General features: G+C 44.7%; 1 protein-coding gene across 3 annotated transcripts in view; it reads right to left on the bottom strand.

The window, feature by feature from the left end:
- Positions 1–21440, bottom strand: part of LOC135308974 (unconventional myosin-X-like) — an 87761-nt gene that overhangs the window by 26929 nt on the left and 39392 nt on the right. For all 3 annotated transcript variants that reach the window (XM_064434750.1, XM_064434751.1, XM_064434753.1), the window contains 9 exons: positions 21140–21232; positions 17440–17508; positions 16490–16572; positions 14943–15051; positions 14165–14245; positions 13118–13242; positions 12184–12298; positions 6380–6486; positions 1769–2074 (listed from right to left, as the gene is read on the bottom strand). In XM_064434750.1, coding sequence (XP_064290820.1) covers positions 1769–2074; positions 6380–6486; positions 12184–12298; positions 13118–13242; positions 14165–14245; positions 14943–15051; positions 16490–16572; positions 17440–17508; positions 21140–21232 — 1088 coding nt within the window. The remainder of the gene's footprint in view (positions 1–1768; positions 2075–6379; positions 6487–12183; positions 12299–13117; positions 13243–14164; positions 14246–14942; positions 15052–16489; positions 16573–17439; positions 17509–21139; positions 21233–21440) is intronic.

Raw genomic sequence — 21440 nt, forward strand, 5'->3', positions numbered from 1 at the left:
TTCACCAAATCCTCATACCTTCTTTATAATTTGTAATTTGATTTATCTGAGCATTATCTAACCTTTTATTTCCATGACATCTTCTGAATTCTTGTACATCCTTCCTAACTGTATTTGATATCCAACAGTTGAGCTTTTGGGGAAGATAAAAATAGCATCAAATACCTCATTTTTCTCAATATTATTATTTTTCTTCCTGTTGAATGTTAGACCAAATTGTTCCATGTCTCCCCTCTGCTAAAAGTGTACGTACAATAATCGCATGCCAACTTCTGGCTCACTACAGCTCAAATTGTGACTAGGTCCTTCTGACTTTCTCTCTACATTTGTGTTGTTTTGCTTGTTCTCAGTGGACTTCCACCTCATTTTTTTAGGTCAAATGGATGTTCAGGAGTTAGATAAGTCGGTCTGCTAGTACCATCCTGGCTACTCACTCAGGTGCCATTTAACATGAATTAGAAAATGAAAATAAAATGAGTGTGCCTGATTGCTGACAATGACACTTCTCTGCCATGATGCTGGGTTGAACACATCTCTCATGGTCTGGGAACTAAAGAGCAAAAACACTCTACAGCCAATAAACTAGACAGGTCCTTCCTTTTATTGTAGAATCAAACGCTGAGTTGGAAGGGACCCATGAGGATGTCAGGTCCAACTCCTGGTCCTGTACAGGACACCCCAAGAGTCACACCATGTGCCCGAGAGCATTGTCCAAACATTTCCTGAACTCTGTCACGCTTGGTGCTATGAACACTTCTCTGAGGAGTCTGTTCCAGTACTGACAACCCGCCGGGTGAAACACCTTTTCCTGGTATTGAACCTAAATCTTCCCTAATTCAGCTTCCTGCCATTTCCTCAAGTCCTGTCACTGGGCATAGGAGTCAAGAGATCGGAGCCTACTGCTTCTCTTCCCCTCATAAGGATGTTGAAGACCACAATGAGGTCTTCCCTCAGTCTCCTCTTCTCCAGGCTGAAGAGATCAAGTGACCTCAGCCACTCCTCATACAGCTTCCCCTCCACACATTCACCATCTCACTGCCCTGCTCTGGACACTCTCTAGTTTAATGTTTTTTATGTTTTGGTGCCCAAAACTGCACACAGGACTCACAGTGAGTGCTTCTAATCTTAGAATTTTCTGATGCTTGCCACACAGTCTGATGAGATCCCCCTTTGGGAAAGTGGGTAACAAAAGCCTAGAAGACCTACTTCTGGAAAGCAAACTATCACACAATTATATACTGAAATTTTTATAATAATAAACCCAGCAGAGTCCACCAAATGCAGCAAGTGGCAGTGCTGACCCCACACACAGCAGCACTTCTCATTTGCCACAGAACTGCTGGGTAAGTTCCTTCATTCCTGTGGGGATTTCTGCCATCCTTCCCCTTGTCTCCCAACAGCGTGGTCACCTGCAAGGGCCGTCATCTTGAGGGGGAGGCTCTGACGCCAATTTCCCTTTGACTCCCTATGCACCATGGCCTGTGGCGGGTGCCATCTTGGGAAGGGGTGTTTCCACCATTTTGGGTTCCAGTTTGCTCTCAGGGAGTTTGTGAGATCTAGCAATTTTGTATATAGTGATTATTTACTGATGTTTTTTGCCTGTTGCGGTTTCACTCGTTAGTAAACTTATGTTTTCACTTATAGCTATTTGTATTCTTTCCTTATTGGTGGAAAGGGACTGGTTAAAACAAAAGGGCAGAACCCATTCTAGAATGCTCCCCTTTGAACAGTCTAAACCCAAGACAGAATGCAAGATACCATCTTGTACCTTTCCTTCACCTCTTCCTCTTCCTGTTTCCTCCTACGCTCCTCCTCTTCTTGCCATTGTCTTTCCTCTTCCTCTCTTCTGATCTGCTCTTCCTCCTCTTGCCTCCTTCTCTCCTCGGCTTCCTGCTTCCTCCGGAGTTCCTGCTGCAGCAGGTGCTGGTAGAGGCCGCGAGCCAGGCGGCCGCGCCAGTGCTTCTGCAGGGTCACCGCAGAGGCCTTCAGCCGCAGCAGGCTCTTCTTCCAGAAGTACGCCCGGTAGTTCTTTTGGATTATAACAACACTGGATAGCACCTTCTGATACTTCTTCCTAAAAACAGAACCGCACACTTAATGCATCGCTAAGTCATACATGCTCTGCACTCCTCATGCCCTTGCACACTGACCACATCCACAGAAAAGTCCTTTTTGAAAAACACAGGTCAGAAGTGACATGATTTCTGTTCTTCTCCTGCCACTCACTACCTGTAAATCATATTCACCTCACTGTTCTCCCTCCTAATCTACCAATAGTTTGTTTCAATGGGAACCCACTTTTGTGAAGACTCTCAGATGACAATGGAGAGATATCTGGCCCTGGAAAGGGAAGGTCCTCTGGCCCAAAGCCTCTCTGCACTGCACATAAACACATTCATTGTGCAGTAAGCGAAATCATGCAGTTTGGATTTATTATAATAGAAACATACAGATGCCCATACTACATGAAGACAAATACTGCTCCATCTCTTAAGTGGTCAAAAGCAAATTACTCCAGGAAAGGCAAAAACAGTGCAAAAATAGATTAGGTCACATTAATTTCACATTGTCTGGGAGAAAACACACTGATACTACAATATTGATGGCTAAATCAAACATTGTAACAAGTTCACATAAACAAATACTTCTACTGCACAACATTTTGCCTAAACAAGAATCACTGATTATCTTGAGTTGCAAGGGACCCACAAGGATCATCAATGACATCAAAATCAACTTTACAGCACTTTAAGAACATGATAGGGCCCCAGAACACAACAGTCATCATTCAGTATTTCTGTAGTCTAGTAACGTTGTAGAAAAGTCAGGTTTTGCCTCTGAATTGAAGACTACCTTTATCAAGGACATGAAAAAAGTTCCTGGTAGAAGTTTGTACATGATACATAAACTGGGCAAATAACAGGAGTTACCATTACACAGTAATCTGGATCAATTTGTAAGCTAGATTTAAGCAAACATTAAACAATCCAAAAGAGCCAATCATAAGGTTTTGTATTGAAGAATCAAAGGCCAAACACAACTGATGTGGAACTATGTTGGGAAGCAGCAAGTCAAAACTGGATTTTTGGGCCCCAGATCATCACACAAAAGCAAACTCCCACCACAATGCTACAGAAAAAATACTACTGGGATTCTTATTCTTGTAAGCAGAAATACTGTTGTACAGAATACTGCTTTTATTCTGTGTTCTGTGCTAGCACCCCCATTTCAAGAACAATGTTAGACCCTCAAGTGATTTCCAAGGAAGCAGGACTGGAACCAGAAATTCAGGCTTACAGAATGAGAGAAATTGCTCCATACGGGACCTTAAGAAATAGATCCTGCATGGAGCAAAGAAAAGCCTCAGAAAAGGCTTCATCCCAGTTTAAGTGTCCACACTTCTATTTTTCCAAGAGGGCCCATAAGATTTAACCAACCTGAAGCTGACATCTATTAAGGCTGAAAATAAGCAGACATTTTTTAAAGTAGTTTAATATATTTAGATGCCTTAGTATCTTCACTGAGGAAACAACCATTGGTACTAGTCAAATCAAAAACTTCTTTAATCCAAACCAGAAGGTGCAGAGATAAATTCTATGGGGCTGTTGCACAGGATCTTGGGCCAGCACGTTACAGTAATCCTTGGGGCCTTACAGTCCTAGAAAGCACACTGGAAATAGCATGGTATTCTCACATAAACTTCCCACAGACCTTCTGCAACACCCTGAGGAAAAGACACACCTTAAAATCCCTCTCCTGGCAAGGAAATTCCCTTCAAATGTCAACAGAGACCCATGCTGACAGCCTGCCACCTCCCTGCACATCAGACACATCAGCCCAGTCAAGATAATCAGGAGAGGGATGCTAATAGCTGTAGTGCGCAGAGGTTATGCTCTTTTCAGTAAGTATTAAGTCAAAAGGAGGAAGCACAGAGAAAAGGAAAGGCAAGAGGTGATAAGAAGTAGAATGTTTTAGGTTAATTACTCCTGGGCTGCAGTCCCCTCATCCCCACTCTTTCTGTCCACCCTGTGTCCTGCACATGGGGTGTGAACAGCTGCACATGCACTCTCTGCCAAGGCAGACTAAGTGCATCAAAAAGGGTACTCTGACTTTTACAAAATGCATCTGCCAGAAACTCTCTCAAGCGCAACATGTGCCAAGCCCTGCCCAGCTCCAGGCCAGCTCTGCCTGCTAATCTGCCAGGCTGAATTGCCCCCTCATTCCTCATGACCACAGCCAAGCTTGCAGATGCCCTTCAGCTGGAATTGCTGCTTACAAGCTGCAATCTCATTCCCCTGGTTCAAGCTTCCACTCACGCTTCCACACTGGCCAAAGAAGTTCAACCTGCAGACCAAGCCAAGGGGCTGGGAGACCTCCTGACCATGCAGCACACCAGAGAAGGCAGGCTGGCTGCAAGGCTCCAATGCTGTTATTTGAAATTTACTTAATTATTCTGTCAATGAGCTATAGTTATAGCAGTTATGCCTCCAAGGACTAGAGATCACAGGGTTATGGAGCAATTTGCTGCTGTCTTCTTCCCATGAAGAACAGTCCTGAAGAAACCAGAGGCAGAGCCAAATTCATACATGGATCCTGCACTATGTGGTTTTTAGCTGGTGAAGCTGTTAGCTGTATCTCAGAGCTCCACAGATTAGCTACATAAGAATGGGGTCATTTCAATGGGCTTGATTTTCTTGTCTCACATTTTAGTGATCAGAGATACCAGGCTGCATAGGCTGCAGGGAATGAGAGCAAAGAAAATCTGGTTCTCCAGGCTCACAGAGCAAGTTCACAAAGAGGGAGAAACCAGTAAAATCATTCCTTTGCCAGTCTACTTTGCGTAAGACCAAATGAATTTAAATACACTTATACTTGCAAAACTAACAGAAATGGTATCAAGCTCAAGGCAGCACATACTGGTATTCCTGCCCAGCTCTGCACAGACCATTCAGCACTTGCCCAGATGAACTCCTGCCTGCTGGCCTTTTTCAATAGAGGTGCAGTGCAACTGGAAACTCTCTTCATAGAAAATTTTACAGACCCCCCCCTCTCCAGCTCTTCTTTACTCCTTGCTCTCCTCCCCTTTGAAGTCCAGTTACCTCCAGCCACTTGTGAAGATTTACACTCCGGCTGCAGAAGCACAGCTTATCCTTAAGGATGAGACTCCTAACAGCAACATGTGGGATGAGGAATTCAGAGGTGTGGAGGCTGAAGGACCACAAGATTTCTAACCAAGAGGAACACTGCTGCCACACAGTCTGCATCACAGCCCTGCAGGACAGCAGCTTCCTTACCAGGAACTCAGAAAAGCAGTAATCCAGTATGCCTGCAGTGGTGTTTCCAGCAAATCCATTTTCCTGTGCTAATCCCTACCCCTCTCTCCAAATGCTAGACAAAAAGTAAAAGAGAGAAGAGGCCCTGACACAAAGAACTTTCAATCTCATGTACAAACAATAGAGCGAGCTCATTTGTCTTCCAAGAGGGAAATAAATAAATGAATAAAAAAACCCCAGAGACTAAATGTGTATTTTGCTGATATTCCATACTGGCAAGGCAGGGTACAACCCTTGCACACATTTCCCTATGAAAAATGAGCTACCTGGTGTAACTGGAGCTCTAAGAAGAGTGCCTGCTGAAACAGCTCTGCTGGCCAGGGATTTCACCTCCTCACAACCCTGACTGACAGGTGTCTGGAGCAAAGACCAGCCAGGAAAGAGCATCTTACTGGGATTAAGTGTGCATACCACAGCCATTAAGGAGTCAGCTGTTGCACTGACTTCGAGGGGCAGAGGAGGGGCCGTTTGTCTGCAGTTGGTTCTCCCAAACCTTCTCTGGTCAGGTGCAAAAGGGAGAGGCAAGAGAAGATTACTGTTGCAGAGCTGGCCAAAAACCAATTCTGAACAGTTAATTAAAAGGAGAGGGAGATCACAAGGCAAACAGGCAGGGCAAGGAAAGAGGGTGAGCAAAGGCAGAACTGCAAGTGAGGAAGAAGCAATTGGCAGGGGGAGCAGAAAACAGAGTTGACAGGCACAAGGGAAAGGAGGGGACCCAAAGCGCAGGTGGGGCCCAGCCAGGAGAGCCCTGAAAGCAAGGAAAAGGTGTCATCACAGGCAAGCAATGGGTACAAAAGTCCACGGGAAGCCTGCTGAGCAGCACTGAGGGAAGGTGCAAACGTGCACATAACTGGAAAAGAGGTGCCAAAAGTGCAGGAAGGTTTCAGCAGAGCTGATGCTGGCAGGGAGGGCAGATTCTGCAACTCTGCCTTAGAATACAGGAGGGGAAGACGGGACGGATGCTAGGGGACTAGAGAGCAAAGCAGGGTGTCGGGGCAACCCAGGCACGCAAGCACAGGGATGGTGGGGCAGCCCCCAGCACTGACCTTGCCATGTAGCCCAAGACGTGGGCCCGGATGACTATAGCTGCTTTCCTCAACTCCTCTTCCCGATCCTTCTCCAGCTTCTGCTCAAGAGCTTCCTTCAGGAAAACCTGACGCCACGGGGAGGAGTTTCAGTAAACACAAAGAGAGGAAAGAAGTCAGTCCCCGGGAGAGCCGGGCGGTTTCATCCCGGCTGAGCGGCGCGGAGAGCGCTCCGTGCCTGGCGGCCGCCCCCGCGCTGCCCCGCGGCGCCGCACGCCGAGCGCCGGGAAAAGTTCGGCAGCGGCCAGAGCCCAGCTCCGAGCCCAACCCCCGCCGCCCTCACTCTGTGGTCAAGACTTAAAAGAGAGAGGGAGGGAGCAGAGGAAGGAGGGAAAGAGGAGGGAGGAGGAGAGCCCAAGTTTGCGCCTGTGATTAACTCTTTCCCAGCTGACAGCTTTCCCGGCACTGTCCGGTACCTCCCTGCAGCAGGCGCTGGGACCTGCTTGGGTGATCAAATATTTTGCAAAGAAACTCCTCCGCGTCTCAAGGAAAGGGAGGAACTTTTCGATTTCTAGACTCCAGGAAGTAAGCTTTACAGGAATCCTAGTGGAAGGCAGACGGAAAGCCAAAAGCCCAGTCGAGGCACAAAGCTGCGTGTACTCTCAGCCCACCGTGCTGAAGCCCTCCACCGACCCCCAGCCACTCAGGGGTGAGATGCTTCCATGCTGAAGAGGTTCGACACTGGAGCATGCACTAGGGGCAACTGAGCTCTGAGCACAGAACTCTCAAGTATTACTGGTTGCACGTCCAGTATTTTTATTCTCAAGCATCTTTCACCGTCTGCATTTACAACTTCTGCTCGGTGCTAAATGCTTGTGAAGAATGCAGGTGCTACGTTAAAGACAAAAGAACTGAGATACAAGCAAGATAAGGCCATGTTTACAGGAATTGTGCTGACATGTCTAAGCAATGTTAAATCAGCTGGCTTGCACTAGGTTAGCACAGGATTCAGCACAAATTCCTGAAATAAATGTGCTGCCTTTTGGGATGGATTGCAGCCTGCATGGAGCTCCACAGCGCTGTGGGTACACTGCTAGCAGTACCCAGACTAGAACAAGCTGGTAAGACATGTCCATACAAGCTGCAGTCACAGCAGCAAGTGCCATATGGCCATGCTCGTGTGACCTGCTGCCTGGCATTGGATAAATCCCTGCCAGGGCCAGCAGCAGAACAGGCTGCACTAGGGAAGTGCACCCCACTTGTTAAAGCACTGTCATGTACACAGGATGTGAGCTGGTATTCATCAATCTGCAGAACTCAGAACCACCTTAATCAGTAGAAACTCCTTACAAATCTACTGGATCCATGTGGTTGTGCTGAGAGGCCAAAGGTTTGAACAGTCATTTAGCCCAGCGCCCTGCACAAATTCCCCTCTTTGCCACTTATCTCCCCTCTATGTCTCTCTATACCTTCCACTCCATCACTGCTTTCAGCCTCATCCCTTGAGGCTCTTCCTTCCCCCTGCAATTACCATTGTGTACTGACACCTCTCCCTGAGTTAGTACCCATAGCCAGTGGCTTTCCTGGACCTGAATTTCTCCTGGGGAGCAGCTTCCATTAGAAATGAGCTGTTTTGTAATGACTAAATAACTATGGGTAGCCTGAAAAGAAGCTTCATTATCAAGGTACTGCCAACCATGAAGCTGGCATCCTTCCCTGCAAGTTGTACATCCACTCCCTCTGTCAACTCAACAATCTTTTAAAGATTTCTTTGAGGCAGGGATTGCTCTTTCCATTACATTCCAAAACCAAGCAGCAGTCACCCATTTCAAGAATGTGACCACTGTCTCGGTCCATTATCTTCATCAAATTGCAAAAATACTCAGGCCATCAGTATTTCCCTAGCAAGCACAGTCTTTGCTGAGCCAGGCCAGTTGCAGGGGGGGAGGAACTTCAGGGCATGCAGAGATCCATGAGACCCAACCCTAATCCTATAGGATTATAGGATCTATATATGCTGGAGTGAGGGGTTAATCTAAAAAAATCCAGCAATAACTAGTTATAAACTTTTGGCGGTTTGGAGGTTTTTTAGACTCCACTAGATGATAAGGAAGAATAACATGCATTTCAAGTGCAGAAGTATTTTTGATGGCCTGCGGAAATAAACTGGAAAGTGACTGTTTCTTTGTCATTATTCATAGTCATTTTCTGAAAACATGAGATTGTTTTCATCTGAGAAAAGAATGATTAAACAAAACAAACACGGTTACGTTTATCATACTCTGCTCCTCCTAGACACTGGCCAGGTTTTAAACCACAGTGCATCACCACAGTGTTCCTCTCATAACCTCAAAGCCTGCATCCTGCATGCACCATCAGTGGGACAGTGAACATGTTAAGGTGTCACAGAGATCAGCAGACACAAATGCAACTGCTTGGGCACCCATGTGTACATAAGTGGGATCATATGATTCTTGGGGACAACACTGGGAAAGCAGGAAGTGGGTCACTGTGACCTGGATGCCAAACAGCGTACAGCAACCTCCTCCTTCAAACAGGCCCTGCAAACCAGCAGGTTGAAATGTGGAAATTAATGCCTTCAAACAGCAAAGGTTACTGAGTTAAACCACTGTAGAAAATCTGTGTTGTGGGTATGGGCAAGTGTGGCAGAAGGCCCAGGTGCACTGAAGGAAGGGTCATATGGAAGCTGCTGCCCCATCCCAGCACCTGCCCAGTGAAGGCAAAGACACCTTAGCACAATCTCTTTCATCATCACACTGCTTGTTTGCATCCAAACCCTCAACTCTGCCATACCACCATATAAAACCTGCATTGCATACATTAATAACTCTTATAAACATTAATTTGACAATTGACAGCACAGCAGCTGCTCTATTCTTAATGAAAAACACAAAGATCATCCTGCCCTTCCTCCTCCGTTTCCTTTCCCAAGCTTCACAATCCCCTGCACTAATTCACAGAGTCTTTTCCTTCCTCCTTCAAACAATTGCTAGGGATATAATTATCCTTCCATTCATTTTGCAGGAAGTATTCCTCCTTCTATAAGCCTTGCTCTTCACCCACCCCTTATACTTCTTCCTAGGTTACATCCCCATGGGCTTGTCACACCTTTTTCAGAAGCTACTCCTGACTAAGCTAAGATTAGTTCTGGGAATACCAACCTGAGCACCCAGAGCTGCACCTGTAGCAGGAAGAGTGGCAGTATGGCCATACAGGGGTCTTCCTTTTCAGGACAATGACCTATGCTCTGTTCCCCTTGGCTGGTAGCTTCACCTTTATCTGAAAGACTCTGGAAAAATTAAGGCTCTTTTCTCCATCAACCCAAGAATTCCAGGCCTATGTTACCGAGCAGCAGCTGAAAAATGAATGCCGACAAAGCACTCTGTAATCCAAGGCACAACAGCTGGATCCAGGCAGAAGGGAAGGTACTACCAGGAAGCACCACTGCTCTGCAAGGCCTCACCTTAACAGTGGCTTTCCTAGGAACAGGCTTTCTGGAGGCACTGTCACAAAGCTGAGATGCAAAGTGTCTCCAAGGGAGGAATGAAATGGTTTTGCATGGGAAAGAATGCCAAGCAACTCATCTGAAGAATGAAATGGCAGGGTAATACACCTTGGAATGACAGCACCTTGGAGCAGCCAGGGGCTGGCCAGCCATTCAACATGGCAGCAAGTGTGGAACATGCCAGGACAGCCTTGGAATGATCCATTCTTCCAATAAATAGAACTGCTTCCCTCTCTCAGGACACACATCTCTAATACAAGCCATGCCCAACAGAAAGTAACTTCTACAGCCAAAGAAGATGGCTTCAACTGCTTCCCAGCTCAGGCATAAAGAATACAGAGATTGCCTCTCTTAATCATTTCTTTTTTTCCGCAATATCCAGACTCACAGCAGCCAGTGCCCAAGCAGAGAGATTGCAGTGCACCAACATGCCATATACAGCTCTTCAGTCAAGCTTTAGTTTACAGGACACAATCATTAAAAAATAAATACATTGGAGTATATCCAGAGTTTTGACAAAACACATACACATTTTCTTTGCCACAATTACCACCCATATTGTTTTTTTCCAAATAATTTGTGTAGGTCAAGGAGTAAGTGAAAACAGACAGATGGACTCAGTCCTTCATGATGCACAATGGGGACTGAAGAGAAAAGGGACCTATAGCTTCCAGGGGCTCAAAGCATCCTGGATTTCCTGCTTCTTGTTAGTCTGTTTAGGCTTTGGACTCCAGCTGTATAGCTCTAACCTTGTGTACTCTAAAAGGTGAGTTATGTGCATGTGAGTTTGGTCCTCCTTTGTGCTGCCCTTACTGTAGTGCAGCAATCTTCCACCTCTTGGCATGCTAGGAAGAAACTTCAAACTCTGTGTTTACCAGCTCTAACCACCATTTTCTAAGCCTTCCAGACAGCTCTGCAACACACACTCTCCTCATAGGCTTTAACACTGAATTGCTTGGGGGACTGGCAGTCACCCAAGCAATGTGGATTATCCAGGGACAGGAATCACCAAAATGGTTCCTGGTTTGCAGGCACCAGTGAGGAGACTCCTGATTCCAAAATCAAAGACGGGGAACACTTTAATCACAAACCAGAAATACAGCTAAGTGATAAAATCTTCTTTCTGGAATATCAGTGGAGACATGGGAAAAAAAAACAACCAAACCAAAAACCAAAGCAACCAAACTCCAGATTAAAACATGTCCTTCCCACAACAATGGCCAGTGGTTTCTTTGATTGCCACATAGAGCCCATAGACCAGACTATTAACTGGACCACCACCAGTCCTCTAGGAAAAGGAGAGAGAGGTCTTGCTGCAATAAATATTACAGTCTATCCACTTACTGAGAAATAATTGCTCAGAGCAACAAATGTCATTATCTGACCTCCTGGACAAATTAAAAGTGCATGTTCACTAGAATCACTTCTGGTTTCGTTGTGGCACTGGAAATATTCTGAAGTACTTTTCTGAAGGCTTAAGAGAAAAAAAAAAAAAGCAAGAAGTTGCTTTGATGTGCTACCATCTGCTCTAGATATGGACTGCATACCCACTATTGAGAAATGCTGCCTGCATTGGACACCATCCATCTTGGAATATTCTTTGAAGAATTTACTGGAGTATGTAGAAAGCTGTGATAGAGACAGCTTCACACTCCCAGATTTCTATAGCAATATACCTCAAAATGCTCACATCTATTTCTGCATGACAATCCAGACTATTCCAGGCAAGAGAGAAGTGTTAAACACTCACCAAAACAGAAGAAAGATCTGAATTACGCAAATGGGCAGAAGCATTTGGATACCTCTTCATAGAAAATGCATGCTAGCATCTGGGCTAGCTGCAAAAGCATCATCTGAGCTTCCCCAACAGAAAGCTGTCATACATCTGGAGATGTAGCTATTCACAGCTTAGATATATACCAAGATTCAGCTCACTGCCTTGAGCAAAAATTTCAGTTAGTCAAGCAGAGTGAAATACCTGGCACAAGAGGCAAGAGTTCATGGCACACATCACAATTACATAAAATGAGAGCCACGTTTGTTCCCCTTGAATCTTTAAATTCAATCAGACACAACAAAATTAAGCTGGCTTGGTCAATTAGGAGTTTAGATAAAATCCAAAAAACCTGCTATGCCTCTAGGTACATAATATAGTAAATATTTGAGAAGCTGCAGGTCAGTAGCGTAGGCCAGTGTATTGAAAGGATCATGACTGCACTGCCTTGCAATCTGACCAAATGCAATCACGTCCCCTTGCAGCTGGAGCAAAGCCATACCCTTCCCCACACTGATGAAGTACCTTGGTTTTACCCAGCTGCCATTCTTTCTTACTGCTGTCATAGGTCTGAAGAAAACCTGCACATACAGCTTTGCTGTTGTCTGAGAGGCTTGGCCCCTTCACAAGCATCTTGTACCTAAGAACAAAACAGAATCTCATCAGATTACAGATGACAGTAACTGCCCCCTTTCCCTCTTCCCAATCTTTTAATTCTAATTATCCTCCTCTCATTAGTCCTTTTTCCTCTGGGACCCTCCTTCTTCATGTTTGCCTTCCAATTTGGAAATTTCCATCCCCCAACCTTTTATCTGTTTCTACCACACTGGCAATTATTGTTGCAATCCCAGTAAAAGAATACAAACTCAACAGAATTTTTCAGTAAAGAACAACTGTCTTTTTGAAACATGTGCTTTCATCAGACACAAGTTATTTTGTTCAGTGTAGGGGTGGCATTTAGTGCTCCAAGAGACAAAGGAAGCAATGTTCAGTGTCCCTTGTAGCCTTAAACTTCAAAAAAATCCTTTTGATGTAGCTCATTAAAAGAAATAATCACTCCTTCCAATATTAATCATCAACTATGCTGTCCATTAGAATTTTCTTCAGCTGCCTAAAGGTTTTAAGCATGGTATTTTCCTTTTACATATTATGACCAGCTGGGTTTCACAGCATCACACCAGCAAATCTGTAGCAAAGCTACCAAGAAAAAAAAAAAAAAAGACAAAGAAAAAAAGACCGAAGACCATCTGGCTATTTTTCCATTCTGACTTTTAGCCTAAAGGCAAGTCTCCAAAAGGCCTCCCAGATCAGTCTATGATATGAGCATTACGGCCACGGTTAGAAAAACATCCCACAGATGATCCATACCAGAAGAAGCAGCTGAAGGGGGAACAGTCATGCAGAATTCTATACTTTGGGGCTGTTCCAGCATCCAACAGAATGCAATGACAGCAATTACCTGCTGAGAAAGTCCTGGAAAAGGCGCCGTACAGGGAAACCCGCTCTGCGAACCTTCACTGTCTCCAGCATCCCTGAGTACCGGAGCTGATTTAGCACCACATCTGGATTAAAGAGGTTTGGAGCCTAAACAGTGATCCAGAATCAAAACCAAGTCAGCGAGGCAGTCACAGGCTGTGTATCTGTTCTGCTGCAAAAAGCCAGCCCTGCATGTTTGGGCATGCCAGGTAAAGAGGGGGAAGTTTGGGTCACGGGGAAAGCAACCTCACAGCACTGCATAGTGCAGAATAAGGGACAGAAGGGAACTGGGCTGATTCTGGAAGAAGGAAAACAGTTTGCAGACCGCACTCACAGTCAGACTATGGTAGGAAAGCAAAGATACAATGTCTGAACACATACAGAGTGCAGAACCCTGACTCAGTTCTCTTTGTAGTCTGTCTTTTCAGTTAAACTGGAGACAAACTACAGAATTCTTTTCTGGCACAAATCTCCTAAGCAGCCTCTCCTCTGCCATATCATTCATGGTTTCAAAACACGCAAATAAAAGGATCAGTCCAGAGCTAGTTAGCAGCATGTCCTCCTGCCACAGCACACAGTACAAGTGAGAGCCAGCCTGTCCCTAAGCACTGTGACTTGCTCATGATGCGTCCACCTCCACTGCCTCAGAGCCAGGGATCTGCAGGAGACAGTGCCTACTGCACAAGCCCTTCATTCCAGAACAGATTTCTCTACAGGCATTATAAAAGGGGTGATTGCTTCTTCTAGCACAGCTCTGAACTCTGCACAAGCCTGGTTAATCCTCCAGGCTTCACAAGCACGAAAGAGGTGGGAATGGCTATATAATCTCATATCCAGAATGCAGTCTTTCCATCTAATTAGCAGGACGAGGATGTGTTTTTTCTCAACTGTAAAATAACTAGAATGAAAAAGGGAAGGTGGGAGGAACTGCTCTTACCCTCAGTTTGAGGCACCTGCTAGGCGTTTGTGCAAGGGCATGCCCATGCATGCCTGTGTCCCAGGCACACATATGGCTGGGGGACAGACTCACCTTCTCTGTATTTGGTTTGATGCAGCGGATGAAAAACGGGTTGGAAGTACTAAGTGTGGCCATCAGGGAATGGAGAGAATCCTAAAGACCAGCAGGAGAGACCCAAAGGATCAGTCACTACAGAAGGGAACGGGGCTACATTTGATGCAATGAGGTCTTCATGCAGCCCTCCCACTCCTGAAGTCCTTTGACTCTGCCTACCAAAATTTCAATAACCCATGAGATTCCTTCCTGTCCAAAACATACCCACACAGTTTGCTCTTAAGACTATGTATATGGCCATCCTTGTTCTTGGAGCTGTATAGCTTTTGTAAGGTAGTTTTACTAGTCTCTCAAACTTTAAATACAGGAAAACAAAACAGTGAAATGAACAGAAGGTGTGCAGACAATCTAAGTGTGTGAGATTCATAAGTGCAAGGTCCTCCTAATAAGGTTTCATTGGGATTGTCACTATACCTGTAAAAATGTGGCCTAAAAGGACACATACACTTAGCTGAAACACCAAACTAATATGAAAGATCAAAGAACCTCAAGAACTTCATATACTTAGCAAAGTACTCTTTTCCTCTGCCACTCTGCTCCATCTTATCATCTCACATTTTATACCAGACAGAAATCCTTGGGGCAGTGGCACTGTCTTTTTTTAGCACTGCAACATTCCTGCACATTTTCAGTGCTGGACACAAAACAAGGATGAATGACTCCTCTTGGCTGCAGGCCTTGCTTTACCCATCTGCTCCTCCCCAGAAGCCTGCTGCTCTCTTGGAAAACATCATACCCTGAACTGGGAACTGACAGTCGGTTTGCGCCTCTGGGTGCCCATCTTCAGTGTCTCTTCACTGCAACGACTGCAGACTCTTTCAAAAAGGTCATAGATGAAGTCCAGCCTAAGGGAGAAGAATTAAAGAAGATGCAAGGCACCTACCACCTGTGAGAAGATGGTTCTTATTGTCAGCTACTGCCCTGTCCTATTGTGAAACACCTCATTTTTATACCTGTGCCAGAGGAAGCAGTTCAGCTGGCACTTCAGTAAGGAAATTAATACTTCCCATGTGGCTGCCCTGTATGGCATACTCAGCTGCAAAGCCAGAAGTCCCCTCCCACACTTTCAAGTAGGATATTACACAAAGGAAAATCTCCCTTCTGCACTGGCTAGGATACCTCCCTTGAGCAAGGAGGGAATGCTCAAGGGACACCTCCCAAAGTAGCTCTCATGATCAGCCTGCATTACATGATCACGAAATTGGAAGCCCAGCTCTTCTGTGGCCAGAGGAGTTCTACAGCTACCTTCCAAGTAGCTAGCCCTCCAATTCTAGGGAATCTTCCACTGTTTTGCCACTCCTGAGACATTGGTGCTGGTTCTTACAAAGTTCCACAAGTTCTTCGGAGCTGCTTGTACCCGTTTATTGTTATGGCTGCTTCTGGCCCAACTTCCCTTCTGGCACGCTGAAAAAGCCTGAGTCCTTCTATTATGCTGGACAATAACAACCACAATTCTGGCCTCAAGCCTCATGTAAAATGTTCCCCAGATGCTACTGTCCAAGTAAGACAACTATGAGCAGCTCATAGTCTCAGCTCCCTCAGGTTGTTTCAAAGCTTCTCAGTGCACACTCTGCAGCAGCTTCAGAGAAGATGCAGTTCTGAAACAGTCTCATCAGGCTGGAGCCCAAAGGCAATACATGGACTGTGGTAAGAGGCACATGGTGGAGTTGCTGCTCAAAGACTTGTAGGATCCTCTCTAGTACTAAATGCCTCCCTCCTACTAGGCCCTGCTTCTGTTTCCCAGATCTTGCTCAAGATCAAAATGAGCTCATTTCTCTAAGATCATGTTTCAGCTCTGGGATATAACATTAGAGTCCATGCCCAGTCCCACAGCAACAGCTCAGTCTGGCTCGGATAAGAACAGATGATTTCCACTAACAAGCAGGCTGGAAAACAAGCAGCATCTGTATAAAGGCTGGCAATTGATAGCATGGCAAAGAGCATTGACTCATTCAGGGAAAACTTTGCCATTGTAGGTAAAGGGAGGTAAGAGAAAGAAAGAAAAGGGAAGAGGAAAGAGAAAAAACCAAATTGCCTGGAGGGACGTCTGTCATGCTGTTAAAGCTCTTTTTAAAACTGGGACAACATGAGCCCTGATTAAATCTGTGCCTCATCTGACTTCTCCAGCTCTCCTCTCTTCTATCAGGACACTTCAGTACAAAGAGAAGAATGACTAAGAATAATGCCTGATGCTCTGGCAAAAGCAACTGCTTTCCTTGGTCTGGTTTATTACATGAATATAATTAGTTCCACCCAACAGATGTGGCCTCCTGACAAGCCTACCTGCTGTCTTTCAGCATGTTTAAAATGTCATCACGAAAGGTGTCTCTGTTCTTCTCCAGAAAGCCTCTCACATCATACAGCACCTGCAACACAGACACAGCCACTACAGCAGCCATGCAGATCATTAAGTCCTTCCACATTTACATGCCACTGTACAAAGCCTCCAGCAGAGCTACACAGGAACACTGTAGACATGTGAATTTCTGGGGTCAAAGAGCTACAGAGTTCTGCAGTTCCTGGCAAGAAAGTGATTTTTAGCCATCAAGTAAAAAACACACACACAAAAAAAAAAAAAAAAAGGCAAAAAACTAAAAAAACAAGTGAAAAAGCTGCAAAGATTTGCCTGGCAGGAGGGTCTGTGGGGAAATCCTCTGCAAGGTGTGAGGTACTCTATTCACTTCAGGAGAGTGAAGAGAACGGCCACCCAGTGCCCCAACTTCCCAACCACAAGTGCTCAGCAGATTATTCTGGGAGGAGGTTAGCCCTTCTTTAATGTGCAGGTGTCCTCCCTTGACACACCTTCACCTGCTTCATATCTCTTCACAACAAAGAGCAACATTTAACCTTGAAGGCTCAGGAACCTTTTCCTTTTTGCGATAGGTATTCAGCCTTTCCTCCTCCTCCTCAAAAGTCAAATTTTCCTTGTGAGTTTTCCTTTGAGCTTTGTTTGTTTGTGAGTGTCCAAGAAAAGACAGCATGAATAACAGAAGTAAGGAGTTTATCCCCCAAACAAAAAGTTACCTGAGAAACTCAAACATCCCAGCTGGAGAATACAGCACTGGAGAGTGACATGCTATTCTAAACCCATCACACTGGTTGTGCTCTGGTATGGGACATCAAATGTATGGAAACACACAGTTCAGAGGCATTCTTGGTTTTTGGAATCTAGAACTGAGGACCTCAAGTCCAGAATATACCAAGCATCTCACAAACACATCAGGAACACCTACCTCCCCTGCATAATGTCTTATGCCAAACTGATGGTCTGTCACCCGAGGCTTCACATAGTAGGGGTTGCTCTGAAATGAAAGAAAAAGAAGTTGTCTTATAATGCTGGAATAAGAATAAAAAGTCAGTCAGGAACTCCGTCATGACTATGACAAGGCTGGGATGGGCAAGGACCTTTGCTCTTGCAGAGCCCGACCACATCTGCTGCAGCTGTCTGCAGCTACATTACAAATATGTTACTCAAATTTAAGATGGAAATATCCAGCCCTTCAAGGCATTTCTCATGTGAGCAAGGGCTTGCAGAATCAAGGCTGCGGAGGCATGCCATGGATGAAATGTTAATTCTTGTGTGTCTGACACCTGAGGAGACTGAGCTCCACACAAACCATGTGGTGCAGGACACAGGATCAGGATGCAGGGAAAATGGCAGCTTTGCATAACACCTCCACACCTTTTCTTCATCAAAGGAAATAACATACCAATTTCCTGTCTTCCTCTATATTTCATCTTTCCTTGCACCTCTCTTCCCCTACATTCAAAATTCAGTTTTCCTTTCTCTTTTCCCTCTCTCATTTTCCCCCTCCTTTCTCTGTTCTGTGAAAACCATTTAAACTATTTAAGAGCAGCCATGCTGCTCTAGACCAACAATCTATCCAGCAGCATTCTGCCTCTAGCATTGACTGTGTAGGATAGAGTACAAACAAAGCAAGTAAATCATACTTTCCCTCAAACTCTAATTCTTTCTATGAGGCCTGCCTAAGTAGTAACCCCAAATAGATTTCTCTTTGAAATACTTGCTAATTCCACAAGTGAACCCATGCAGTCTTCTTGCATCTGGAGTGTCCTTTCACAGGGAGCTCTCGACCAACTACACGTGGAACTAGAGCTGCTTGGATTTACACCTGGCTTCCATTATTGCCATTAATCTTCTACAGGCCATGTGTGACTTTTACACCCATCACACCCACCCAAGATGTCTCGTCTCCACACTGCAGGTCCCTTCAATGCAGTTTTCTGTAGCACTGAAGCTGTCCCAGACCTGCTGTTTACCAGTTCTGACAGAAGCTCTCCTTGAGTGGAGGGGCCCCATGCTGTACGTGGTTTGAAGTGAAGGTGATCTACAGACTATACAATTCCATAACAATGTTTTCTACTTTTACTGTTAGTTTCCTGGGAGCTTTTACTACTTCTTTTGGAGATTTTTATTACTGCCGAGCCCTGTGCTGGTATTTCCATGGAACTCCATCAGAGCCTCTGTCTGGGTCTCACTCCTGAAGAGCAACAGTCAGTTCAGGGCCGTCATTTCAAAGGTGAAACTGGGACTGTTTTCCTTAAGGCACAGCATTTTACGTTTATCTATGCTGCTTTTCCTTTGCATTTTTGCTTTACAACACAATCAGTCTCGTGAGGCCCCTCTCAGACCAGCCTTGCCCTGTGAGTCAGCAGAAAACCTCAGTGCTTGTAGGAGACTGTCTTACAAAGCCTCCTGTCATTGACGTAACTGACCATTTACATTCTGTGAATTTACACAATTGTGAAATCAGAACTACAGGCCTACATTTTCCTACAATACTTTCTAAAAATTAATATAATCCCCCACCTCCTCAGACAAAAGTACTAAGAAAATTTTAAGTAACATGTTACATGATGCTGTTTGTCATTCAGCTTTTCATCTCCAAGATCTTTTAGCAGTATTTAGCAGGTGGACAGCTTCTGATGCTGATCATTTGTTAGTGCTACTGAAAATTTTTTCATGGTTGTTTTTCTTTTCACACTGATCCCATTTCATTGTTCTTCCCTTCCCCCCACACAGTCATCTTTTTCAACCACAAACTTCCCTGTCTTCCACTCCAACTGCTACTGGATCTCTCATGTGGATTGGCATCCTGTTCTCCTCTCCCTCTCTACCAAGCCCTTGTATTTCACCCATGCTCACAACATTTTTGGTTCCTTCTGCTATCTTCCCTATTGCTTCTCTCTCCAAGTTGTTTCAGAGGTCATATTCTCTTAAATCCCAGCTTTAGGCTTTTCCTCCTTAAGACTACAGCATTCCACAGAAAATACAGAGAAGAGGGCTTGTTCTCGTCAGGCTTCCCAGCAATGCTGCCTGGATGTCTTCCAATACTCTTCCAGCCAGCACTAGAGACTTTAACTGGTATAAAAAATGCTTTTGCCTTCAGCAAATGCAAATCCTGGAGCACTCTCCACTGTTCCTCCCTGCACTTATAACTCAGCCTCTTCCATCTCTTGCAAGCTTCCTAGAGTTCTACATTAACTGCTATTGCCTCAAAGCAGACAGAGGTGACACTATGAACAGCTTAATGAAAAGGCTACTCAATGCACAGAAATCACCAAAAATAGCAACCAAAATGTAGTGGGGCATAAAGGAATGCAAAATAATACTGGCAGTCTCATGCTGCTGTACAATAAACCACAGGTACCTTCTTACCAAGGGAACTGCATTCTGGTCTGATTATTTATCTCAGAAAAGAATAGAGAAAAAAAATATGTAGACAAATTCAGAAACAAGCAGGAAAAAGAAAGAGGAGCTTTGAAACGTCTCCATTTGGACACAAACTGAAGAGTTTGGGACAGTTGAGAAAGAAAATTCATAACAAGTGATACATTAAAAATATTCATTAGTTCTATACTAAGAAATACCAACAACAGTTTTAAAAAAAGAAGGTAAATCAGGCATTCTCACATTTCTTGACCTGTAATACAAGGCAAAGCCACAGTGGACTAAATTGAAGGCCTTGATTTAAGCCCAAAGAAAGTATATATTTCCTCAAAGCTCTAAGTAGCCAACCAAAAGTCATTGCTATTGCTTTTAATTTGAAGTCATGAGTATTACTAGCAGTGTTACAAGGCAAATATGAAAAATTATAATATCTGCATATATACCAATTAAAAAAATTCAAGTAAAGGATACAGATTTGTATGTTTTCAGGCTTGGATGAAGCCTGAATTAGAAGACTAAAAAACATATTTGCTGACAATGCTCTTACTAAAGTAGCTAATTATTCCATAAGTCCATGCTACAGGCTTTAATTTGCTTTGTTTTCAGTCTATTTACTATTTAGAACAAAGTGTTGGCTGTAGCAGAGACATGGCAAGGGATTGCTACAGTGATCTCAGTGGGGTTTCTGTGTCCCCAGGATAGCTTTCTGACCTGCATGAAATAGTTCCACTACTGTGTCCAGAACACAAGACAGAGGATGAAAGAATTTAATTAATTAGGAACAATAAGAGAGCTTTCATTAAAAGTCATGAGGCAAAAGCCGTCCCCAGCCCCAGGAGACAGATTTGACATGCTTTGGAGCAGACTGCTGTGAGTCAGCTGGCAGGAGAAACCCACACACGCTGTGCAGCCACATCCTGTGCCTGGGGTGCTGCCTCGTGTCCCGTCGCAGAGCAGCAGAACCTGGCTCCATCCCATGCTGCAGCCTCAGACCTCTGCTCAGCCTGTGGAATGCACACTCCCTCTTCTCTGCGTGCACAGCAGAGCATTCTCAGGTTGCTTTACATATTACTGTTGTTCAGTGCAGCCTTATTAAACACTCGCAGGTTCGGGCCTAAGGCGTTTTGAATTTACTGCACAAAGCACATATTTTACATCAACAAAACCTTCACTTTAGGTTTTGAAATGCTGATGGGGCTAACATACTGATCATTTGCCTGCCAGGTTATTTTCTAACTTACCATATGCTGGCTGTGAAGTTTTTCCAGAAGGGTGTTGTCTGTGCCTTTGGGGAATCGACTCTCTTCATTCACCAAAGCCAGTAGACCTAGTTTCTACAGCCAAACAAGAGACAAGCTTTTACAGTCAGCAAAAGCTTTAACTACACAGCACTAAGCCAAGAACTGGAGATCTGAACAGACCATTGAGCAATAACCCTTGAGTTATACCCAGCAAAACTCAAACTGAAAGCAGAATTCTGGACAGTTAAGGCATTCAGAAAGCACATCATAAGTAGAGATTGTTTACAAAAAAAAAACAAAC

The sequence above is a fragment of the Passer domesticus genome, chromosome 10 (genome assembly GCF_036417665.1).
Source record: "Passer domesticus isolate bPasDom1 chromosome 10, bPasDom1.hap1, whole genome shotgun sequence".
NCBI lineage: Eukaryota > Metazoa > Chordata > Aves > Passeriformes > Passeridae > Passer > Passer domesticus.